Source organism: Pseudophryne corroboree, chromosome 3 (assembly GCF_028390025.1).
Source record: "Pseudophryne corroboree isolate aPseCor3 chromosome 3, aPseCor3.hap2, whole genome shotgun sequence".
NCBI classification, from domain to species: Eukaryota; Metazoa; Chordata; class Amphibia; order Anura; family Myobatrachidae; genus Pseudophryne; species Pseudophryne corroboree.
The window spans coordinates 179,156,999-179,183,572 of NC_086446.1; the positions used below are offsets into that span (position 1 = coordinate 179,156,999).

General features: G+C 47.3%; 1 protein-coding gene across 1 annotated transcript in view; it reads left to right on the forward strand.

Moving 5' to 3' along the window:
* CHUK (component of inhibitor of nuclear factor kappa B kinase complex) overlaps positions 1 to 26,574 on the forward strand; it is a 100,994-nt gene that overhangs the window by 6,583 nt on the left and 67,837 nt on the right. Inside the window, exons 3-5 of the mRNA XM_063958644.1 lie at positions 4,534 to 4,648; positions 14,292 to 14,361; positions 14,558 to 14,646. Of these exons, the coding sequence (XP_063814714.1) occupies positions 4,534 to 4,648; positions 14,292 to 14,361; positions 14,558 to 14,646 (274 nt within the window). The remainder of the gene's footprint in view (positions 1 to 4,533; positions 4,649 to 14,291; positions 14,362 to 14,557; positions 14,647 to 26,574) is intronic.

A 26,574-nucleotide genomic window follows, 5' to 3' on the forward strand; every position in this document is an offset into this window, starting at 1 on the left:
CTTGGAGGAGGGTCATAGGGGGAGGAGCCAGTGCACACCACCTGATCCTAAAGCTTTACTTTTTGTGCCCTGTCTCCTGCGGAGCCGCTATTCCCCATGGTCCTTTCAGGAACCCCAGCATCCACTACGGACTCCGAGAAATAGAATTATCGGTAAGTAAATTCTTATTTTTTGTTGAAAAGTAGAATTTTATGAGGGTTACAGAAGAATAAAAAGGGGAAGACCAGGAAGGGGAAGGAGAGGAGAATCCAGAAACATACAAATATTCACAAATCTTGCAAGATTTAACATGGTGTAAGACACAAGTAGCGACTGTAGTAATACACAAAGTCCTTGTAAACACATACTAAACTGTACAAATGAAGCATATATCCTAGGCACAAAAACCTATTCAGTAGAATAGCCTAGGTGAAAATGTAAACATATAGTGTAAGATCAGGTTCTCTGTCATTGAGGCTGAATTGAAGGGGATCAGTTTGGGAAGACTTAGGAAAATGTTGAGCACTCTCTCCTGTCGTATAAATATGCCATAGCAACTAATGAGCTAGCGAGGAGGAAGCAGAGTATGAATATGGCAAATACTCTGTTTCCATAACAAAATTGAACTTAACTTTCTGCATGACTTTTAAGAGAGAAGATGGGGCAGGTTGTTTCCAAACTTGAGCTAAGGCCGCACGTGCAGCTATAAGGATATGTCCAAGGACATATCGGTCATGAGACGGAACAGTATCGTGGAATACATGTAATAAAGCTAACGAGGGCGTTGGAGTCAGTGACGCGTTTAGTGCTTTATTTATAAGACTCAACCAAAACCTACTGATGATAGGGCAGGACCAAAAGATATGAAATATGTGACATTTCACCACATTGTCGCTAACAAACTTTGGAGCATGAGGGCAAAAATGTGTGTTGTCTGTCTGGTGTTAAATAAAGTCTATGAAGCAACTTAATATGTATTTTGGTGTGATTTAAACACAGAGACATAGTATATGAAGACAAGAATATTGGAAAACTGTGGTCACCACTGGGTGTAGGAAGAATCATATTAGACCTTGCCAGTTTAGGAGGACTAGATGACCAAATGTACTTAATTAAAATGGTGTTGCATTCCACCAGATACTTCCTTGGGAAGATATATACGGGATTGTACGAAATAAATACATCAGTTTGGGTAGTGGGGTCATCTTAAACGCGGCCATACGACCTAGCCAAGAGATGTCATATGCAAGCCAAGACTTAGTAAGTGATGAAAGGGATGCAATAAGTAGTGGTAGGTTTACTTCAAAAACCAGAGAAGTGTCAGCAAGAATATTTATACCAAGATAGCGGATCGAAACAGTCTGCCATTTATATTGCACGCAAATAGGAAAGAGTCAGTCAGGTTGATGGGGAGGGCGTTTGTATTTAATTTATAATAGGAAGTGTCACTATAGCCATCTAGAATTGAATGGAGATGTGGGAGAGTTGTCACAGGTTCTAAAAGACGGAGAAGAACGTCATCAGCAAATAGACAAAGTTTGTGCGAAGAGGAGCCAGAACACACCCCTGGAAAATGACTTCTGTCAGAGCAAATTCTAGCTGCAAGAGGTTCTACAGCCAAAACAAAAATTTAATGGAGAGAGGGGACAACCCTGTTTAGTTCCGTTAGAAATCGAAAATGCATTTGATAAAAACTATTGCTGAACATCCGGCCCGAGGGGGGTACTGTACAACGCAAGGATAGACGATAAGATCTGATCCCTGAAGCCAAAATTAGTAAAAACTTGACGCATATACAACAAGCTTAAACAATCAAATACTTTTTCTGCGTCTTAAGACAACAGAAGGAGGCCTTGATCTCTAGATAGAGAATCGATCAGGTTGAACACTCTGCGAGTGTTATCAGACGCCTGCCTTCCGGGAACAAACCCAGCCTGGTCCAAGTGTATCGGCAAAGGTAAAAAAGAGAAAAAGAGTTAATATGAGCGGCTATCAGCTTTGCATAGATCTTAATATCCCTGTTTAGTAGAGCAATAGGGCGATAATTATAGCAGTAAGCCGGGTCTTTACCAGGTTTGGGTAAGGTCACTATTTACGCTTCTAACGTTTCCTTGGGAAGAACACCTAGCAGGGTAATTGTATTAAAGAGCTCATTCAAGTGAGGCGTTAGAGTCTTCCGGAACGTGGTATAGAAATCGTTCATAAATCCATCAGGCCCCGAGGCTTTGCCTCGGGTTAGAGACTATATAGCTTCCTCAACCTCGGAGGAAGTCTAAGGGGCATTTAACTTTGCTAATTGTTCTGCAGTAAGAGATGGCAAAGCCAGCCTATCGAGGAAAGAAGGGTTGTGAGATATGAGAGTCTCGAGAAAAATTATAGAGTATAAAATAGTAATTGGCAAACTCATTTGAGATATCACGGGGATTCAAAATTTTAGCATTGGAAGGAGAAAAAATATGCTTAATTCTATTCTCTGCTTGCTGCATCCTTAATTTACGAGCCAACATCTTACCAGACCTGTTACCCAATAAAAAAAATTTGGGGCGTAGTCTGTTCAATGCCGATTGCGTCAACAACAAAAAAAAAAGTCTTTATTTTCATGACTATTTTCTGATTCTCTATATCGAAAAATAACCGAAACATTTGTTTATTTTTTAAAAACTTTTGCTTTTGCCCCTTTTACAATGATAATAAATATTTAAAGTTTTTGAATGACTTGAATTTCCACATCAAATCAACACAGCCATTTTCATGACCATCACCGATTTCAATGAAATTTTCTGTGCTTGTTAGGTCTGACGAGAAACTAATTTACACCAAATTTCAACATCATAGGTTGGATATTTTTGGAGGTGGAGCCATTTAAAAATTAACAAAATATGCAATTTTACTGCTGCGGGGGTCTTTTCGTTTGCCTGTAACTTGAGTTATAATTAAGACAGAGAGATGAAATTAGTGTAATTTTGAAGCTTATGACTAGATCTTTTCACTTCAATTTTAATTTAGTAAGGTAGTACTAAAAAAGTTTAATGACCTTTGACCTCAATTTTTTAAAATAGGGATTTTTTTTTTTGGTTTCTAATATAATTTATTTTTTATGAGTTCTCCCATATTTCATTTAAACATGTACCAAATTTCACTTTGGGATTCCCATGGAATAATGCGATAACAATTATTTACTGACAGGCAGCTAAATTATACAAAATCCTCACTTGCAGACAGTGCATTATAAAGTTTTGAAAAACTGCGATATTTACATTACATTACATTACACACAGACCAGGTTTTGTTCATGCTTTCCATGAGTTTAGTTTTGAAGTTGCAGACAGAGTTTCTCTTTCTGTAATGGTGTACACACATCCTGTTGTAAAAAGTTGGAGTATTAAAAAAAGTGGAGAAAGAGTTTGGTGCATACAATTTTATGGTTCGTGTAGCTAAAAAGCTTGTTAAAGAGAGGTATACTTTCCACACCTAATCCAAAATCAGGGAAGGTGCTGACAGAAGAAACTGCAAATGTTGTCAGAAACTTTTATCACTGGACTGGATTTATACGCCAGTACCACTGGACATATACGGCAGGATCACCAAACTCTTGGTGCACGGCTCACCTTTTGCGGTTAGGGATCCAAAACCGCCAGGTGTAATCCCCAGCCGAGCAGTGCTTGTCCCTCCTGCTGGACTGCCACCCAGATGAGCCGCGGGGCTGATGGGGCCAGAATCGGAGCAGCCAGGCTGGGCGAGAGGCGGCAGCAGCAGCTCTGTGTGGTGCAAGCCTGAAAGTCTGCGTCGGCCACCTTAGTTGTGCTCTTTATTTTACCTAGTATACTTTTTTTTTCTTTTTTTCTTTTCTTTTTTTTTTTTTCCTTCTTGGATCTCTGCTTTAAATTTCTAGCACATGTATTTAGCTGTGGCCACAGTAGTCTTTTGCAGTATCCGCTGTCTATCCTTCGGATTGTAGATTTTTTTTTTTATCACTAACTTATACTTGAAACAAATCTTTATGGCGATAATTTTGGCTTCCGGGCTGTAAAAGGCCAGTCATGACTGGGGAGTTAAGAATGTGCCTTTTTTTACTTGTATCCTACTAGAATAATGGGATCCAGTCTTTAGGTCGACAGTAAGTAGGTTGACATGGTTTCTAGGTCAACAGAGACTCTAGGTCGACATGACAAAAGGTTGACATGAGTTTTTCACATTTTGTGTTTTTAAATTTTTTTTTTTTGAACTTTTTCATACTTTACGATCCACGTGGACTATAATTGGGAACGGTAACCTGTGCCGAACGCAGCGGTAGCGGAGTGAGGCACCTTGCCGGAAGCATGGCGAGTGAAGCGAGTTATGCGAGGGGACAATATGCACTAATTGGGGTTCCCGGTCACGGTACGGAGAAAACGACATAAAAAAACTCATGTCAAGCTTTTTTTCATGTCGACCTAGAAACCATGTTGACCTACGTACTGTCGACCAATAGTTGTTGACCTAGACACTGTCGACCTAAATCTAATCTACCTAACCTACCACACCCTAGAATAATGTGCACTCTTTTATGTGCAGGTTAAATCATCCTAATGTTGTGAAAGCATACCAGGTGCCACCAGAGATGGATTTCATGGTGAATGCTGTTCCACATTTGGCAATGGAGTATTGCTCTGGAGGAGACCTACGTAAGGTAAGTCACATTTCTTCTTCGGGGTCCATAGGCTTCACAGGAATACCATGGGGTTTAGGTAGTTTGGAACAAACCAGACACCCAACAGTTAAAGCTTTTCAGTCCCAGAATGCACTGGGTCCCACTCACCTATAACCGCTCCCCAGCCCATTCAGTTTTGTTTTGGTGCCGGCAGCAGTTGGATGCACCTTTTTTTACAGGAGACTGGTGTTGCAGCCTCATGCTTTTTTATGTACCAGAGCTGATAGTGTCGGATGGCCGATGGACAACTGTGCTGCAGCTCTATCACTCCCGCTGGCGCCATAACACTGGTGACTAGGTCCACTGTTTCGTCGGGCACCAGTAAAGCATATAATAGCTATTGCTTTTCTGAGAGCAGGACCGCCGCCGGAAAACGGGGGAAGGCAAGTGGGCGGTTCAAGGCCTCCAGAGTTGGCGACACTCTGGAGGCGCTGATTGCTGAAACTGGGTTGCTATGTCCGCTATGAAAGATCTGGAAAAAAAGTTATGGTAGACTTACCATGGCTAACTCTATTTCTTCGAGGTCCATTAGGCTCCACAGAGCACCCACCATGACTCCCTTGGCTTGTGGATATTACTATTATATGGTCACTAATTCTCCTCTTCTAATATGAGTGTTTCTTGAGTGTTCCATTCTACCTTTTCATCTGTCCTGCTACTGCCTTGGGCTTGTTTACTAAACTGAATTGGCTGGGGAAGGGTTATAGGTGAGGAGGACCCAGTGCATTCTGGGACTGAAAAGGTTTAACTAGTTGGTGCCCGGTTCGTTCCAAACCACCTAAATCCCATGGTATTGCTCTGGAGCCTATGGACCTCGAAGAAATAGAGTTGACCATAGAAAGTCTACCGTAACTCTTATTGTTCCAGTTCTTTTCATAGCGGTCATTGCGGTAATGTCTAGGAAAAGTAAAGTTGTCTCGTAATTCTGGAGTCTTTTGTACAAAAATCTGGGGAGTGGGATATAATGACTGCAAGAATGGCAACAGTTGTAATGTAAAGCAAGAAAATAATGTACATTAATATGCTTTTTCTGCAACATGTTTTTGCGTATAGTTTGTATTCGTTTGTGTCTTATGATTTGCAATGATGATGTGTCTTTCTGTGGTCATACACCTTTTTGTTCGGATAGTGGGGGTAATTCAGAGTTGATCGCAGCAGCAAATTTGTTAGCCGTTGGGCAAAACCATGGGGGTCATTCCGAGTTGTTAGCTCGGTAAATTTTTTCGCATCGCAGCGATTTTCCGCTTAGTGCGCATGCGCAATGTCCGCACTGCGACTGCGCCAAGTAAATTTGCTATGCAGTTAGGTATTTTACTCACGGTTTTTTCTTCGTTCTGGTGATCGTAATGTGATTGACAGGAAGTGGGTGTTTCTGGGCGGAAACAGGCCGTTTTATGGGTGTGTGCGAAAAAACGCTACCGTTTCTGGGAAAAACGCGGGAGTTGCTGAAGAAACGGAGGAGTGTCTGGGCGAACGCTGGGTGTGTTTGTGACGTCAAACCAGGAACGACAAGCACTGAACTGATCGCAGATGCCGAGTAAGTCTGGAGCTACTCAGAAACTGCAAAGAGGGGTGTGGTCGCAATTTTGATAATCTTTCGTTCGCAATTTTAAGAAGCTAAGATTCACTCCCAGTAGGCGGCGGCTTAGCGTGTGTAAAGCTGCGAAAAGCAGCTTGCGAGCGAACAACTCGGAATGAGGGCCCATGGCCCTCATTCCGAGTCGTTCGCTCGGAAATAATCTTCGCATCGCAGCGTTTTTCTGCTTAGTACGCATGCGCAATGTTCGCACTGCGACTGCGCCAAGTAATTTTGCTATGAAGATAGTATTTTTACTCAAGCCTTTTTCTTCGCTCCGGCGATCGTAGTGTGATTGACAGGAAATGGGTGTTACTGGGCGGAAACACGGCGTTTTATAGGCGTGTGGATAAAAAAGCTACCATTTCCGGAAAAAACGCGGGAGTGGCTGGAGAAACGGGGGAGTGTCTGGGCGAACGCTGGGTGTGTTTGTGACGTCAAACCAGGAACGACAGGCACTGAACTGATCGCAGATGCCGAGTAAGTCTGAAGCTACTCTGAAACTGCTAAGAAGTTTGTAATCGCAATATTGCGAATACATCGTTCGCAATTTTAAGAAGCTAAGATTCACTCCCAGTAGGCGGCGGCTTAGCGTGTGTAACTCTGCTAAAATCGCCTTGCGAGCGAACAACTCGGAATGATAGCCCATGTGCACTGCAGGTGGGGCAGATATAACATGTGCAGAGAGAGTTAGATTTGGGTGGGGTGTGTTCAATCTGAAATCTAAGTTGCAGTGTAAAAGTAAAGCAGCCAGTATTTACACTGCACAGACACAAAATAACCCACCAAATCTAACTCTCTCTGCAAATGTTCTCTGCCCCACCTGCAGTGCATATGGTTTTGCCCAACTGATAACAAATTTGCTGCTGCGATCAACTCTGAATTACCCCCTGTGATAGAAAACTGTGTATATGTACAGATATAAGAATCTTATGTTTACATTTGTCAAATATATAAAAAAATATATTTTTCGAACACTTTTTTTATATTGCAGTTGTTGCTACATGAGCATTTTATTCGCCATCATTACAGAAGTATTTCTAAGTATATGAGATCAAGTTGGCACTGTAACAATCCCAGCACCAAAATCCATAAAGCATGCTGTTAAAACAGTGTTCTATTCCTCCACAACCATGTTGACACCTTCTATACATAGGCACCCATGTGGTGGAATATGTATGTTTAGTGTTGACTATAAAAGCAAAAGTTTCAATAAAAAAAATCTTTTATTCCCATATGTTTGAAACGTTAAGTTCAATATTGCTTATTTATCAAAGGTTTGTAGTGATTGTAGATGTCTCCTTGGCGAAGTGATATGCTAGGTAAGGTGGAAGGCAGGCATGAAATGGTGTATTATCTCTTCAGAATGCATATGGTTTTGCTAACAGCAGAGGATTCCTATCTTGTATGCTAGTCATAGTCACCATAAATTATCATGAGCTGTTTTTGAATAGAATGTTTTGGTCTGGATTCAATTCAGCGCGAATGCAGCATTTGTCTACCCATTATGGTGGGCAGATTCTACTCGCACCTCTATAGACTGTGGCCAGAATTTACCTTCTACAGTTAATGCGCAGGAGCCTATTCAGGCAACTCCTGAGCTTAATTGAACCTGCCCCTTGATGTGCATGTTTTAGTTTATATATATATATATGTATGTATGTATGTATGTATGTATGTATATATATGTATACCAATGGATTGGCACTCACCCTTCGTAGTTACAGACGCCCCGGTGCCTTCTGGGATATGTAGTACACACGACGTTTCCTGGCATGCAGCGGCACTCAGGGAAAGATACGAGCAATTATAAGCAAAAGGTGTTTATTCCATAATGAAAAAAATGGTCCAACGTTTCGGGGCGCAACCACCCCTTTGTCAAGGTAAACAACAAAAGTGTTCACCTTGACAAAGGGGTGGTTGCGCCCCGAAACGTTGGACCATTTTTGACCATAGTTTGTTTCTCTAGCATCCATAAGGGATATTAGGGGAAACTAGTACGTTGGGTATAGACGGGGTCCATAGGAGCCAGTGCACTTTACATTTCTTCAACTGGGTGTGCTGGCTCCTCCCCTCTATGCCCCCTCCCACAGGCAGTTTAGAAAAAAGTGCCCTCAGGAGAGGATGCACATCTCTGCAGCTCCAGAGAGTTTTCTTCAATTCCTTATAAATCTTTTATTTTTTTCGGTATGCTGTGGGAGTTGGGGGGGGGGGGGGGGGGGGGGGGTCGCGGTCACCAGCCTTGTGAGGTGCAGAGCCGCTTCCCCGCTGCAGGACCACCATCCTGAGGGGCTGTTAGTTCAGCGGGGGACTGCGCCTTACCTGTCAGTCGCAGCACACCGCATACCCCTAACGCTGCCTGAAGGTGACATCGTTAGTGAGTACACACCAGGAACCCCGCTAGGGGGGTCCCCGGTTCAAAGTGCGGCTGACCACTGGTGCGGCGTACAGGACCTTCCCTGGGGGGGTCCCGCTAGGATCCCCGTGTGTACACTGGCACAAAACTGCTTAACTAAGCACTTGTGTGAGGTTTTAAGCTTATTTGGAGACTTTGCCAGTATAAATAATATGTACAGCTTCGGCGCCATTGGAGGGGTGGAGCTTCTTCAGAGCGGGACCAGCAGTGTTTTGGCGCCTTCCTCTGCTTACAGCAGCAATCAACAGCACACACTCAGCGCTTCCTGCTTCACAGGCGGGATGCAGTCAGTTTACCTCCAATCAAAATCCCGACGTTCAAAATCCCAACACCAATTGACCGATGGTCAAAATCCCGACATGGACAAAATACCGACATTTAAAATACAGACAAGGTCAAAATACCGACATGTAAAATGCCGACAGGTCAAAATACCGACATGCTTTTTGTTGTTTTTTTTTTGTTGTGTGTGTATGTCGACATAAGTCTAGAGGACGCTGCTTCACAGCAGTCGTTTTTCATTGTAGAAAACAAGCCCAATGTCACTTTCCCTGAATCTCCAGAGTTAGATGACTTACTCAAACAGGCCTGGAAAAATCCAGACAAAAAATTCCAAGTGTCCAAAAAGTTTTTGCGCATTTTCCCATTTGCTCCTCAAGGTAGAAAATTTTGGGAGGAATCCATTGGGATGGATGTCTCGGTCTCTCGCCTGTCTAAGAAGGCGGTGCTGCCTGCCCGGGCTCCTTTACTGTGAAGGATCCTGGGGATAGAAAGATAGAGACTACCCTAAAATCTATATACACTGCAGCCGGCCTTTCACAAATACCGGTCATGGATATGCCCTTAGTTACCATGGTAACCCTCCTGAAGCACATTCAGGACACTAACCGTGTCCTCTGGGATTCCCTTAAGGAGATGGGAAACATAAATGCTTGGATGCCGGGCATGGCGGTGTCGGCACGCAGGGCCTTGTTGCGTCAGTGGATTGCAGACGCAGCATCCAAACGTAATGTGGAGTCCCTCCCCTTTTCTGGGGATTGGCTTTTTGGGGTTGAGTTGGATGCATGGATTTCCAAGGTTACTGCTGGGAAATCCACGTTTCTCCACTCTGGGGCCTCGCCGGTGAGACGTTCTTATCCGGGGACCATCTGTCCAGTCCTATTGGTATCGCACATTTCAATTGAAGGCCAGAGGTGCCTCTAATGCGGCTAGAGGCACCAGAGGTAAGTCCTGAAAACCTGCGAGTACCAGTTCTCAGGAACAGTCCACCAGTTCTGTTTCCACTGAAGTCTCAGCATGACAGAGCCCACCCACCCCGAGGGGATCTCGAGGCGAGAGCTTGACTGCGTCACTTCAGCCGCATGTGGGAGACCTCCTGCCAGGATGCCTGGGTCAGGGAGCTCGATTCTCAAGACTACAAGCTGGAGTTCGACAATCCAACCGCCCCCCCCCCCCCCCCCCCTCCAACAATTTTTCAAATCAAGCTTGGAGGATATGCAAGTTACGTAACAGGCTATTCGAGAGTTGGTCAAGTCCCAAGTCATTGTTCCATTACTACTACCGCAACGCGGCAAGGGGTTTTACTCAAACCTGTTTGTGGTGCCGAAGCCGGACAGTTCGGTCAGACCCATCCTGAATCTGAAATCCTTGAATCCTTATTTGAGGGTGTTCAAGTTCAAAATGGAATCCCTGCGAGCAGTGATTGCGGGTCTGGAAGAACAGGAATTTATGGTCTCCTTTGATATTAAGGACGCCCATCTCCATATTACGATTTGGCCTCCTCATCAGGCGTACCTGCGATTTGTCCTGCTGGACGATCACTTCCAATTCCAGGCACTGCCCTTCGGCCTGTCTACAGCCCCGAGGGTATTCACGAAGGTGATGGCGGAGATGATGCTTCAACTCTGGGTCCAAGGGATCAATGTGGTCCCTTAACTGGACGATCTTCTGATAAACGCAAGATCCATGGAGCTTTTGTTGCTCCATATCGACCGCACCATCCGTTTTCTGCCCAACCATGGGTGGATCCTCAACTTACAGAAGTCCCACCTGCAGCCCACTCGGAGGCTCCTGTTCTTGGGGATGTTGCTGGATTCTGTGACCCAGAAGGTGTTTCTACCAGAGGACAAGGCGCAACACTTAAGGAGATGGTGCTCCGACCTCCTTGAGTGTCCGTACATCTCTGCATCAGATTGTTGGGAAAGATGGTTGCCTCATACAAGGCAATCCAGTACGGGAGGTTCTATGCCAGAACGTATCTCCTGAGCAAGTGGTCTGGATCACATCCCCAGATGCACCGGATGATTCGGCTGTCCCCTCAGGCCAGGATTTCCCTCCTGTGGTGGCTATAGTCCCCCAATCTCCTGGAGGGCAGGAGTTTTGGGAACCAGGATTGGACCCTCCTCACAACGGATGCGAGTCTGAGAGGGTGGGAAGCGGTCACCCAAGGGGTGCAGTTCCAGGGCAGGCCACGAAAGCCTCCTTCCAATCAACATTCTGGAACTTGGCACGATCTGCAGTGCTCTGCTTCAAGCATCTCCTCTACTCAAGGATCACGCGATCCAGGTACAGTCTGACAACGCCGCGGCGTTGGCATATATCAAATGACAAGGAGGGACAAAAAGCAGAGCCTGCATGCGAGAGGTGTCAATGATACTCCTCTGGACGGAAAGAAATGCAAGAGCCATCCCAGAAATCTTCATTCTGGGTGTGGACAACTGGGAGGCAGACTTCCTGAGTCGTCACGATCTCCACCCGGGGGAGTGGGGACTCCACCATCTGGTGTTCTAGCAGATCATCGACCGGTGGGGTTGCCCACAAATAGACATGATGGCTTCTAGTCTCAACAAGAAACTTCCCTGGTATTGCTCGCAGACCACGGACCCTCAGGCGATGGCAGTGGACGCCCTGGCGTCGCCTTGCCGCACTGGCTGGTCTACCTGTTTCCTCCGATATCATCATTGCTCCCAAGAGTGCTAACACGAATCAGGAATCAAGGTGTCCAGGCAATTCTAATTGCCACGGATTTGCCTTGGAGGGTGTGGTACGCGGATCTACTGGACATGTCCGCGGAAGACCCTCAGAAGCCATCTTCAGCAAGGACCATTCGTCTACCCTGACTTACGGCGACTTAGTTTGACGGCATGGAGGTTGAGCGGGCCTTTCCAAGAAGGTTATTGCAACCATGGTTCAGGCCAGGAAACCGGTGACGTCAAAACACTATCATATCTGGAGGAGATATGTCTCTCTGTGCGAGGAACGCACGTATCTGCCTACAGAGTTTCACTTGGGACGTTTCCTGCAGGCTGGTATGGATAAGGGCTTACGTCTGGGTTCCATTAAGGTTCAGATCTCAGCTCTCTCCATTTTTCTTTCAGAAGAAATTGGCAGTGTTGCCAGAAGTTCAGACCTTCTTGCAAGGGGTACTCCACATACAACCTCCCTTTGTGCCGCCTATGGCACCCTGGGATTTGGATGTAGTGTTGAAACTTCTACAGTCCTCCTGGTTTGAACCTCCTGATGACGGTAGAAGACCAGTACCTCACGTGGAAGACTGTGATGTTAGTGGCCCTGACTTCTACCAGAAGTGTCTCAGAATTGGGGGCCTTATCGTGTAAAAGTCCCTACTTGGTCTTTTACGAGGACAGAGCGGAGCTCCGGACTAGACAGCAGTTCCTGACTAAGGTTGTCTCCGCGTTTCATCTGAATCAACGTATTGTGGTTTCGTCCAGTTCTGACGATTCTGCTCCTCTGGAGGCATTGGATGCTGTGCGTGACATGAAGATATGTCAAGCGCACAACTCTGGTCAGAAAGACTGATTCCTTGTTCGTGCTCTGAAGCGCAGAAGAAGGGTTTCCCTGATTCAAAGCAGTCCATTGCTCGTTGGATTAGGCTTACTATCCAACAGGCCTATGTTTCGGCAGCCTTACCTGTTGCTAAGTCTCTAAAGGCTCATATTCTATAGTTACCTGTTCAGCTGTTGTTGTTACGAGCCGTTGCTGGTTGTTATGTTAATGGTGTGCTCACAACCCTTTTCTGTTATGTTCCTTCTCTCGTATATATCCTTTCTCCTTCGGGCACGCTTTTACCTATAACTTGCTGTGGGAGGGTGCATAGAGGGGAGGAGCCAGCACACCCAGTTGAAGAAATTTAAAGTACACTGGCTCCTTTGGACCCCGTCTATACCCATTGTACTAGTTCCCCCAATATCCCTTATTGACTATGAGAAAAGTATTTACCGTATATACTCGAGTATAAGCCGACTTTTTCAGCACTTTTTTTGTGCTGAAAAAGCCACCTCGGCTTATACTCGAGTCAATGGCAGTGCAGTGTGACAGGCAGAGCAGTGTGAAGGAGGGACACGGAGCGCACAGCGCGCGCCTCTCCTGTGTCCCTGCAGCATCTCCGGCGGCAGCGGCGGGTCTATTAAAGGAAGTACCCGTTCGTGACCTCTGATCACGAACCGGCACTTCCTTTAATAGACCCGCCGGAGATGCAGGAGGGACACAGGAGAGGCGCGCGCTGTGCGCTCCGTGTCCCTCCTTCAGAAGACAGCGCGGGATCGACGGAGGGGTAAGTAACAGGCACTGGGGGAGCATATTTGGCACTTGGGGAGGGGGTATATGTGGCAGCATGGGGGGCATATGTGGCAGCATGAGGGGAGGGGCATATGTGGCAGCATGAGGGGCATATGTGGCAGCATGAGGGGCATATGTGGCAGCATGAGGGGCGGGGCATATGTGGCAGCATGAGGGGCATATGTGGCAGCATGAGGGGCATATGTGGCAGCATGAGGGACATGTGTGGCAGCATGAGGGGCATATGTGGCAGCATGAGGGGCATATGTGGCAGCATGAGGGCATATCTGGCACTGTGGGGCATATTTGGCAGCATGAGGGCATATTTGGCAGCATGAGGGCATATCTGGCACATCAGGCACTGTGGGGCATATCTGGCAGTATGAGGGCATATCTGGTACTGTGGGGGCATATCTGGCAGTATATCTGGCACTGTGGGGGCATATCTGGCACTGTGGGGGCATATCTGGCAGTATGAGGGCATATCTGGCAGTATGAGGGCATATCTGGCAGTATGAGGGCATATCTGGCACTGAGGGCTGTGTACGGCTAGAGCTGCATTTCCCACCCTAGGCTTATACTCGAGTCAATAAGTTTTCCCAGGTTGTTGTGGTAGAATTAGGTGCCTCGGCTCATATTCGGGTCGACTTATACTCGAGTATATACGGTACTGGTAGGTATTAAAATCCTATATATTTTTTTTTTTTAAACTTTTACTTGGATCTTCAAATATTTTGTTGCGTTTACAACCAATAATAATTGGGTGCAAATGTCCCGTTATTTGTCCTGATGGTCTACTTGTCTTAAAATGCTGTATTTCCTATTATAATTAGACTAAGGTTTTTTTTTTGTCTAAAGCAACATGTTGGTAATTCAGAATTTCTGTGGTTTTGTGAACACCATATGGATTGTATTTGGATGTTGGCTGTTTCCTAGAAAAAACTTCTGTCTTTTAAAGTTCTATTTAATTACTATTGAAGATAAAGGATTTATTCTATTTCCTGTTTGAAATAAAACTTGATCTTCTGTATTTCTGTTTCACTTCACGTCAGCTTTTGAACAAGCCAGAAAATTGCTGTGGGTTAAAAGAAAGTCAAGTTCTGAATATATTAAGTGACATAGGTATGTAACCTTTTTATTGCTTCCTAATGACTATCCAAAAACTGGTCAGTTCTCATTCCTTTTAAACACTAGATTATTTGCATGCATTATCTTCATGTGTGCCAGTAATGACCTTCTTAAAATAGAACCTGATTTTAATAACTAAACAGATTTAGTGTTTGAATTCCTGATATTATGATATTGTTTGGATTTGTAGGTTCTGGAATTCAGTATCTACACGAGAATCGAATCATACACAGAGACTTGAAGCCAGAAAATATTGTGCTGCAAGACTGTAATGGGAAGGTGAATATACTGATCAGAAAATGTATGCCATACTCTCCTACCCTCCCGGAATGGGTGAGAGGTTCCCCAAAATCGGGTGCGTCTCCTGCATCGGTGCAACCACCCCTCGGCCACCCACTTACAGAGCACAAGTGGGTGGTCCGAGGGGACATGATTACACGATTCTTGCTGTATCGTATCATTGTAGCCCCGCCCCCCACTGTACAATGCCTTTAATAGCGGCATTTAATAGCAGGGATGTGGCCACTATGACGTCACGCCCCCTGTACTGTCTTTCACTGTCACTCCCCATGCAGTGCCAAGCTGGCTGCCCCCTCTCGGAAGAGGCAGCCAGAATGTTGGCAACCCTGATTTATACCTGTACAGTGAACACAGGGCCGGCCTGAGTTAAAAAAAAATTGGTAAGCAAATTTGAAATTTAGCGCCCCTTGATGGGATCAAATTTTAAAAGAGGTGTGGTCTCACAAGGAAGGGGCGTGGTCACACAATAGTTCCCCCAGGGGTACAGGGAGATTGTCGTGATAGGGAGAAAGTGCGTGACTGGGTGGCAGAGGTGATGGAGATAGTGGGTGACTGAGGAGGCTGGGGTGACAGGGAGATAGTGGGTGACAGGGAAGGCTGGGGTGACAGGGAGCAGTGATCGTGCTGAGCCCCAAAAGAAAGTGGGTCCCAGGGACCCCTCACTTATAAAAATTGAGGTCCTACCTGTCCTTTTCTGGGTCCCATCAGAACGAAGGTTCTTATTAATCTTATTAATGATTAAAATATAAAAATACAGACTTGATTTGGACAGTACAAAAGTGTTGTAAGGGGAGGAGGGTGGTGACCATGCTGCTGGGCTGTGTTGCATGCAGGACACTCTGCCCCAGAGCTTTAACTAGACATTTTAGTGCCTTTCGGCAGAAAGTGAATAGGTGCTCCACCTCCTAGATAGCAAAGAATAGACAGTGCGCGCCGCAAAAATTTGGGGCATGGCTTTGTGGGGAAGGGGCGTGGCCACATAATAGTGCCAATTCACATTACACCACACAGTAGTGCCGCTTATACACATTGCACCAAGTAGAACCTCCTAAACACACTGCGCCAGGTAGAGCACGTTATACACATTGCGCCAGGTAGAGCACGTTATACACAATGCGCCAGGTAGAGCACGTTATACACACCTCAGCCCCTCAGTCGTCCACCGCAGACAGCGACGCTGGGACCCCCTACAGTAAGCCCATCCACCACCCCACACAGCCTGCTGAAGTGCGCGGACACACATGCCGCTGGGGTCACAAGGCAGATGCACTCACCGTTGCGCAGGTCTCTTGGTGCTTGCGGCAGCGACCAGGGTCAGCATGCAGGCAGCCTTTTTATTATGCTCTGGTTCAAGCCGCATGCAGCCCACCCAATGCCCCGTAGGAAGACAGCTCGGGAGGGAGGGGGGCACAGCACTGCAGCAGTAGCTTCTCCTCAGGCAGGGGAGGGAGAGCCACTGACAGCGCGGACGGGCGGGCTGGGGGGAGAGCAACTGACAGTGCGGGCGGGCTGGGGGGGGGGGGCAATTGACAGCGCGGGCGGGCTAGGGGGGAGAGCAATTGACAGGGCGGGCTGGGGGGACAGCAACTGTCAGGGCGGGCGGCCGGGGGAGAGAGAGCAACTGACAGCGCGGGGGGGGCGGGCTGGGGGGAGAGCAACTGACAGGGCGGGCGGGCTGGGGGGAGAGAGCAAATGACAGCGCGGGCGGCTGCGGTGTGACAGCGCGGGCGTGGTGCAGGCTGCCGGCGCCTTCCTTACTGTGGCGCCTTACTCGTACGCGTACTCCACGTAACGGGCGGGCCGGCCCTGAGTGAACATTAACTATCCATGATAAAGTTTGTTTTTAATCTGCTCAATGTGTCTTTTTAGTTATAAAACATTTGAGGTAGTATTACATGTGATTGTAACATTTCTATACCTAAAATGTATAGTTCAGTGTCCAGAGTTATGAAAGGGATCTAAAGACTAAAGGTGGGTACACACTAGTAGATATATCTGCAGATCAATTGATCTGCAGATATATCTATGGACGGTTCGGGCAGTGTGCTGTGCATACACACTGCCCGATCCGTCAGGGACTGACGTCATGAACTGGGCGGGCGTGTACACACGCCCGCCCAGTTCAGCTGTCAATCACCGCCGGCCGCCGCAGCATGTGTACGGGCGGTCGGCCGACCGCCCCGTACACACACAGCGACGCGCCAATATATCGGTAGATATATTGGCCGTCTGCTGTGCTGCGCGGCCGACGCGATACGTCTGTGAACGACGGAGTTCACAGACGTATCGGCCGTACACACTGGCCGACGGTCCCGCGATATATCGGCCGTTCAAGAGAACGGCCGATATATCGACCAGTGTGTAAGGGCCTTAAGAGGTAAACTCATTGATCAGCAGCAATTTGCTAGACTGTGTGCTTTTTTTTTTTTATTTGAGAAAAGAAAAAAAGGCATATTTCTCCTTCATCCACTAGGGGACACTGGAGCACAGTTACAATGGGGAAATAGTAGGCAGTAACTGGGAGCTAGCACTTTAAAACTCAAACACTGTGGCTAGCTCCTCCCCTACTATGTCCCCCCTCCAAGCCAGTCTTTATTTTGTGCCCAGAGGGAGCTGGTCACTCTTGGGTCTTCTCTGAAGAATTTTTTTTTTTTTCCTTTCTTGCACTCACAGACTGGAAGCTCTGCCGCTGCCAGTCTGCACCGCGGGAGGCTGCCGGCGGGGTCCCATCGCAGCTGCGTGCGGCTCGGGATGGGCCCCGGCTGAAAGACACAGAACTCTCCGGAGCTGGCCGGACACCGCTGCGTGCGGTGCGTATCGGGGCTGCTCCGTCGGCAGAAGATTCCGGCAGCGGTGAGTATATGCGGCCGGACACCGCTGCGTGTCGGGGCCGCTCCACCAAGACGGTGAGTAAAAAGCTGTGCTTTTTTTATGTGCTCACTAGATATATACAGTGCAGATATGCCTAGGGACTTTGATTTATTAAACCCCGGCTCCTCGCTTCTCCTCTTTGCATTCCCCTGGTGGCCTCACACTCCCCGCCCCCTGTTCTTATGTTGGTCCCGGCGGCCGTGGCTCACAGTACCCGCTCCCCCGCTCTGATTGCTGGTCCCGGCGGCTGCGGCTCGCTCCCCCCTCCCCCCGCTGGGATCCCCGCTCGGCGCGGCTCACCGAGCCGGCACAGGTATCCCGCTGGAGACGCAAAGCAGATTTAAATCTGCCGCCTTTACAGAGGGGGGCGGAGCTTAGTCCCGCTCTCCTCCGCTGGGCTCAGCGCGCGCTTGCGGCCATTTCCTCCAGGTTGCAACGCAGGAGATAGAAGCACTACGGTCACAGTGAGCGTGTTACTGGGGGCACCTATACTTTATTAGGGATGCGTACACTCTGCTGTGGCTGCGTTTCTCCCTGCCCCCCCCCCCCCCCCCCCCCATCCCCACCCCCTGCCTGCCTTTCTGCCTATTACTGTATTTGTGTGGGAGGGTAACTGCTGACATGGCAAGCAAAGGCTCTAAGGCAGCACAGAAACAGGGGCACCTTTTATGTGAGGAAGGTGGGTCAGAACCATCTGCCCAGCCCTTATCAGAACCCCAGAGCACCCCTGCATGGACAGCACAGCTCACAGAGTTTATGTCCCTGCTGACTAGGGAACTGAAGGCCTCTCGGGAAGACAGAGAGGCGACCTGGGTCCAACAGCCTGTCCCGGTACCGGAGCCAGAACCAGCATGGGCTGTTTCCCTGGCAAAATCAGTTGAAGGGCTCTCTAGGGCTGTAATCCCTTCCCAGGCCCCGTCCTTTGGTCCTCCCCCACAGGCTTCTAAAAAGAGATTGCTAGCCTCTGTGTTGCAGGAATCTGATGATGATATGCCTCAGTTAGATGAGGCGGTGGTAGATATACAGGATACTGATGACGATCAGGTATATAAGGACTCTGAACCAGTAGCTCAGGGTAAAGAGGCTCTTATTACTGCTATTCGCTCAGTATTACAGGTGGAGGAGACGGAGCAGGACGCCTTATGACCTATCCAGTTTCGGAGGAGCTAGATGCACTCATAACGGCAGCCTGGAAACATCCAGACGCAAAGTTTCAGGTATCAAGGAAAATGTTGTCTTCCTATCCTTTTCCCGCAGATAGCCGGACACGTTATGAGATCTCTCCGATTGTGGATCCTTCGGTGTCTCATCTGTCCAAGAAGACGGTCCTGCCGGTTCCTGGAGCGACTTCGCTTAAGGAGGCGTCGGATAGGAAGTTGGAATCCACATTGAAGACTATTTACTTGGCGGCGTAGGTATTACATCGCCCGGCGCAGGTAGGTTGTTGGGTCAACAAGGTGATGGAAGCTTGGGCGGGGCAATTGTCCTCTGGAATTCGGGACGATTTGCCGGCGGATCAGCTGATACAGTTGGCAGAACACATCCGTGAATCAGCCCTTTATCTTTGCGAGGCTTCCAAGGACATCTGTATCCTCTGCTAGGATTTCTGCTTTAGCAATTTCGGCCCGCAGAGCTCTTTGGCTGTGGCAGTGGCAAGCGGGCAGCAGAAGCGTTGCCCTTTACGGGAGAGGTCCTGTTCGGTAAGGGTCTGGATGCCTGGATTTCTCAGGCCACCGGAGGTAAATTGACTTATCTTCCTTCTGCTGCTCCAGTCCCTCGTAGGCCATATAGGGGTCCCTCCTTTTGATCCTTTCGTGCCCCTTCCAAGTTTCGATGCCAGGCAAAGGGAGGAGCTTCCGCCTCCCGTGGCCATAGGGGTAGAGGCAGGGGTTCCACTGCATCAACCCAGTCAGAGGTTAAGTACTCCACCACTGCCACCGCGTGACAGGCTTCCCTCCCACCGGTGAGACCACAGGGTGGGAGCTCGTCTGTGGGACTTCAGGAAAGTCTGGGTACAGTCCTGTCCAGATGCTTGGGTTAGGGATCTCATTTGCGGTTACAAGCTCGATTTTAAAACCCGACCGCCCCAGCGGATATTTTACCACGGGTTTACCAGTTTCCGACGACAAAAGAGTTGCCTTACAGGCGGTGGTCCAGAAGCATCTATCCGCAAAGGTACTGATCCCTGTTCCCGCTCCTCATCGGAAACAGGGCTATTACTCAAGCATGTTTCTTGTACCGAAGCCGGACGGCTCGGTCAGACCAATCCTGAACTTGAAGGATCTCAATCCGTATTTGAGGGTATTCAAGTTCAAGATGGAGTCCCTCCAGTCTGTTATTGCGGGTTTGGAGCAAAACGAGTTTCTGGCGTCCTTAGACATCAAGGATGCATACTTACATGTTCCCATTTGGCCTCCTCATCAGGCCTTTCTCTGGTTCGTGATTCAGGACGCTCATTTCTAGTTCCAGGCCCTTCCGTTCGGTCTCTCTTCTGCTCCCAGAGTGTTCACAAAGGTCATGGCGGTCATGATGGCCCTCCTTCGAAAACAGGGTGTGACGATTGTTCCCTATCTGGACGATCTGCTCATAAAGGCGCGCTCGGCAGACCTGTTACTTCAGACTATCCGGATAACGCAGGACCTTCTGATTCAGCACGGGTGGATCCTGAACTTCCCGAAGTCTCACTTATGCCCCTCACCACGGTTGCTGTTTTTGGGGATGATTCTCGACACGGTCCGTCAGAAGGTTTTCCTTCCTCAGAACAAGATCCTGTCTCTGCAGACGCTGGTAAGTTCGGTATTTCGATACCGTCGGGTGTCAGTGTATCTGTGCATTCTTCTTCTGGGAAAGATGGTAGCGGCGTTCGAAGCTCTTCCGTACGGTCGCTTCGGGTGGTATTCATGTGACCTGCGGTCTGCTGACCTACAGTCACATGACCTCCTCCCGAGGGCTCGCTATCCCGATGGTCTGCATGCCGACCAACAGGGACTATTTCCACTCGTGGGTGTCCACGACACCCATAGAGTGGGAATAGAACCCGTGGCGACCGCTTGCTGCACTCGCCCCTCCCCGCCGGGATCCCGGCGTCGGTATGCTGACCGGTGGTAGCATACATCAACCGTCAGGGCGGCGATGAGGGATGTCACCAACATCCTTCTATTGGCGGAGGAGTATGCTCTGTCCTTCTCGGCGATATTCATTCCAGGAGTGGACAATTGGGAAGCCAATTATCTCAGCCGACAGGACATGCACCCGGGAGAGTGGTCACTCCATCCCCAGGTGTTTTGGCAGTTGGTCCGCCGGTGGGGAAAACCACAGATCGACCTCATGGCGTCCCGCCTGAACCATCAGCTGCCTCTTTATTACTCTCGAACGAAGGACCCGGCGGCGGCGGGCGTGGATGCCCTCACGGCTCCTTGGAATTTCCAGTTCGTTTACCTCTTTCCTCCTCTCACGCTGTTGCCTCGGGTTCTGCAACGCATCAAGAGAGAAAACGCTTTGGTCCTCCTGGTGGCTCCAGATTGGCCACGCAGGGCTTGGTACTCCACCCTACACCTGTTGTCAGTGGCCGAGCCTTGGCACCTACCACTACGGGACGATCTTCTACAACAGGGTCCTTTTCTTTATCCAGACTTAAGCAGGCTACGTTTGACGGCATGGCTGTTGAGAAGGCCATCTTGAAAAAGAAGGGTATTCCTCGTACGGTTATACCAACTATGCTTCGGGCTAGAATATCAGTCACATCATCTCACTACTACCGTATTTGGAAGGCCTATTTGGCCTGGTGTGAACGTCGAGAGTTTTCTCCTTCAGTTTTTCGCTTAGCCCGCCTTCTCAGTTTTTTGCAGGCGGGTTTCTCGGCAGGCTTAAGCCTGGGTTCACTAAAGGTGGAAGTCTCGGCTCTTTCGGTTTTCTTCCAGAAGAAGTTAGCTTTGCTGCCGGAAGTTCAGACTTTCTTTCAGGGGGTTCTACGAATACAGCCTCCCTTTCACCCTCCGACAGCGCCATGGGACCTCAATCTGGTCCTCCTTTTTTCTGCAATCTTCATTGTTTGAGCCTCTGGAGTTAGTGGAGATGAAATATCTCACCTGGAAGGTGGTTCTTCCCCTAGCTCTCGCTTCGGCCAGATGGGTGTCGGAGCTTGGGGCTCTCTCTTGTCTACCTCCTTACCTGGTGTTTCATGCTGATAGGGCCGAGCTCCGTACTCGCATGTCTATTCTACCTAAGGTGGTGTCCGATTTTCACATCAATCAGCCACTTGTGGTTCCGGCCCTTTCGGTGGACTCCGGATTCGAGATCATTGGACGTTGTCAGGGCCCTCAAGATCTATGTGGATAGGACTTCGGCTATTCGGAAGTCAGATTCCTTATTTGTTCTATACGATGCTGCCCGCCGTGGTTGGCCGGCTTCTAAGCAGACTTTGTCACGATGGATTCGGCTGACCGTCAGACAAGCTTATTTGGCAGCCTCTCGGGAACCTCCGTCTTCAATTTCAGCGCACTCTACGCGTTCTATGGGGCCTTCATGGGCGGCTGCTCGTGGGGTATCCATGACTACTTTATGTCGGGCGGCTACTTGGTCGGGCCGACATACGTTTGTCAAATTCTACAGATTTGACACTTTTTTTTTTGCGGCCTCTGCATCACAGTTTGGCCGAGCTGTTTTACAGGACTCTCAGCGCTCTCCCACCCGTCTTGGGAGCTCTTGGACGTCCCCATTGTAACTGCGCTCCAGTGTTCCCTAGTGGATGAAGGAGAAATCAGGATTTTGGTACTTACCGTTAAATCCCTTTCTCCGATTCCACAGGGGACACTGGACGCCCACCCAGCGCTGTTTCTTCCTGGGTTCGCAGATCACTATGTGACTGCTTGTTTGGTTCAGGTTAACCTTTTGTTAGGTTAGGTTCCAAGTTGGTTTTTTGTGTTAACTTAGTTTACATGGCGGCGTTAACCACCTCCTACTTTAACGGTAGTTTATTCCAGCTCTCCTCGGGCACAGTTTTACGTAGACTGGCTTGGAGGGGAGACATAGTAGGGGAGGAGCTAGCCACAGTGTTTGAGTTTTAAAGTGCCAGCTCCCAGTTGCTGCCTACTATTTCCCCATTGTAACTGCGCTCCAGTGTCCCCTGTGGAATCGGAGAAAGGGATTTATCGGTAAGTACCAAAATCCTGATTTTGCTTTTAATAACAGTGCTGTTTTAACCTTCCAACTTAAACGTGCTACTTAGTAAATTTACCCTCAAGTGTCTGGACTCCACCTCAGGGGGTAATTCCAAGTTGATCGCAGCAGGATTTTTTATAGCAATTGGGCAAAACCATGTGCACTGCAGGGGAGGTAGATATAACATGTGCAGAAGAGTTAGATTTGGGTGGGTAATTTTATTTCTGTGCAGGGTAAATACTGGCTGCTTTATTTTTACACTGCAAATTAGATTGCAGATTGAACACACCCCACCCAAATCTATCTCTCTCTGCACATGTTATATCTGCCTCCCCTGCAGTGCACATGGTTTTGCCCAATTGCTAACAAAAATCCTGCTGCGATCAACTTTGAATTACCCCCTTAATCCTTGGCAGTTATGCACCCATCACAACAACTGACTCATTGATTTTTTTATGAAACCTTTGTGCTAGGATATTAGTTTAAGGCGGGGTACACACCAAGCGAAATTAGCCTATTTTTTTTAAGAGATCTGTCTAGATCGCTTAGAAATAAAACACTGATCGCTCTGTGTGTGTACCCCATAGCAATAGGGCCGTGCATCGCTATCACCGGCTTAGATCTTGACTGCATGCAGTCAAGATCTGGCTAGATCGCAAGGCTCTCATTGAGCCTTGCGGTCTAGTTAGGATCGGGCTCAGCACACATCACGCTGGGCCTGAATCGGCACCTGTGTTTGCTCCATTAGAATAATGGGTAGCTAGTTCTCAATTGCTGAACCTGAGTCACGTCATTCCCTCACGAGTAAACTGCCTCCCCTGTACCACAGATATTCTGGAACTTACTAGGATATTTCTTCTGTTCCAGTACCAACTTTGGAAGTCTCCTAATATTGGCCCTACCAGAATATAATTATTACTGGAAATATAGATATAAGATATAATAAAGCTCTTTTGTATGAGACCAGAATGTTGTTGGAAGTTGAGCTTATTCAGGTGTATTTGTTTTGATATAGTTGGGCTCGAAACTGCCCCCTTGGAGGACTAAGTTCCCCCACCCGCCTCCTTATTTTATGTCACTATTTGTTGATTCTTGGTGATGGTTATTTTTTTATTTTTAACAAGGAAAGGTTCTTCTCTTGAAAAAGAACACAGATCTCGGGTATCTATATCAGGCTTCCCCATGCTTGCTGGGACAGAAGGGGGACATTATCTTTAACATGTATGTTAATTGTTACACTTCCAATGACTGGAATAGGAAGAAGACGCCCATATCACCATTACATCAACCCCTTACACAGATGCCCTATTCTATTAAAGTTACTTCTTGGACTGTGGGGTGTTGGGGTGTCTGAACCCTCCGATTTAAGTGTAAACTGATTTCTTCATCACTTTAAAAACTTAAACCAGACATAGTTAATTTACAGGAGATGCATTGGAAGGCAGCAGATGACTCGTCCTTATGTGATGGTTGGATTGGCAAGTACCTGTCTGCCTCTTACCATGTCCAGTCTCGTGGCGTAGCAGTTGTTTTTGCCAGGCACCTTCCTTACACTATTTAAACTGTTTTGCACCCAGAGGGTAGATATATTTTGCTGGATGTTCAGATTTATGATGCCAAATTTGTTAATGAATATTTAGGCACCTAATAGTGAGTTGCAGGCTTTCTATCAAACTATATCCCATCTCTTTTATATATCCGAATTCATTCTAATTTAATATTTGGTGGGGATTTCAATACTGTTGCAGACCCTTCTGTGGATACATTTCCAATCCCAACGAATACCACAGCCCTCCCGTGCAGCCATATCTCCCAATTATTGGTAAACCACTCAGTTTGTTCTGGACAAATTCCAAGAGTTCCTTAAATTGAAATGAGCAGAATTTTGAGATGATGATCTAGAGCTTTGGGACAACCCTGCCTTGCTTTAGGAAACCTCTAAAGTGGTTATGAAGGGATATTGGGGGCTATGTAGTAAGCAGTGAAAAGAGAGGAGAAGTGAGCCAGTAAAGAAGTTTCCCTTGGCAACCAATCAGCATTGAAGTAACATTTATAATTTGCATACTTTAAAATTATGCAAAGTAGCTAATTGGGTGCCATGTGCAACTTCTCCACTGGGTCATGTCTCCGCGTTTATCACTGCTTAATACATTTTTCCCCTCGTCGTGTTGCAAAAAGAAATAAGGACATTAAAGCCTAACATACTGAACTACAACAAGCTGTGCAGACCTGTCTGGGGGATTACATTTTGAACCCCAATGAAACTACCCACACTAAATATATTGAATCTCGTAAACTACTGGTTAGCTTTCTCATAACTCAAGGTAAACTGAAATTGCATTGCACTAAACAAAAATACTTTTATTGGGGTAACAAAACAGGTAAATATGACTAATTGTTTTACATGACTGCACCACATAAAAGCCCCTCCTCCACTTTGCTTACTAAAACCTCACATTGCTAGAATATTTCAAGAATATTTTCATAATCTCTATGCAGCTGCCCCACATGGCACTATCTTAATTGCTAAATTGCTGGACGAGGTGGCCCTTCCGTATATTACTCCTTTTACAGCGGGAGGCATTAGAAGAGGCAGTAACGAGTAAGAAATTGCTGGTGCTATAGGCTCTTTGCACCTGAAAAAATCACCAGGGCCTGATTGCTACTCTGTAGAATGTTACAAAGTTTTAAAGCATAATATGGTGCCTGTAGTAGTATTAAAACTGAAGCCCCCCTACTTTCCTAGCTTTAACCTCCTTAATTCCAAAAATCAAAAGAAGATCCAACCCTTTCTTGTAAGGTCCTGTTACCCTGCTAAATGTCGACTTTAAAATACTGGCTAAAATATTGAAGACAGACCACAGGTCTTCTTTTTTTTTTATTTTAAATATTTCATTTACACCAATAAGGACTGAGAAATCCACAATAGATGATACAAAAACAGTAGCATAATAGAATATGAGTGACAGTCTACATGGCGTCAGTTTTTTCAAATATTTTGTGTATAGTTAAGCAGATAAGCAGAATTTCTCCCCAGATGGGGAGCATATACATAGAGAAAACAGGAACATCAGGGGGTAATGAGAAAGGGGGAGGGGGGGGGGGGGAACAAAGAAAAAGGGAGAGAGAAGGGACAACAGAGCCGTTCTATGCTACAGTGAGAGCAAAACAGCTGACATATCCATAAAAATTATAACCGCTAAACATAGAATAAGCATACCTGTGGGTTGCGTAACAGAGCAGATACAAACATGATCTGGAAGTGCGGGGCGGCGCCCGGAGGGAGGGCCCGAGCGCGTCCCGCTCGGAGGCCAATGAGGTGGAGTCAAAAGGCAAGGTTTGGATCTCAAATTGGGGTAGACATCGTGGATAACCAGGGACCCCAAACGAGTTCAAATTTGTGGGGACAGTCATGCAGGTAATAAGTGATTTTTTCCATATTAGCTACGAACCAGATGTAGTTATTCAGAGCGGGTATCGTGGGGGGGGCAGTGGTTTTCCAATTTTTAGCTATTAAAGATTTGGCCGCTACTAATATATGGGAAAATAATTTATTCAGTAGGGGGTCAAGGTCTGGGTGTGGGCGGGCCAGTAGAAACATCCAAGGGTCTAATGTGAGCTTAAGCCCCGCTAAGGAGTTCAGTATGTCAAGTACTTTTTTCCAGTAGTTAACGATACGCGGACAGGTCCACCAAATATGGAGGAGAGTACCACGTTGACCGCATCCCCGCCAACAGACCGGGGTGGCAGAGGGGAACATCCGAGATAGTTTGTCTGGAGTATAATACCACCGATAATACAATTTATAGGATGTCTCCTTGAGTCGGGTAGAGATAGAGCTTTTAGCGATGCCCTCCCGTACTTCCTCCCAACAGG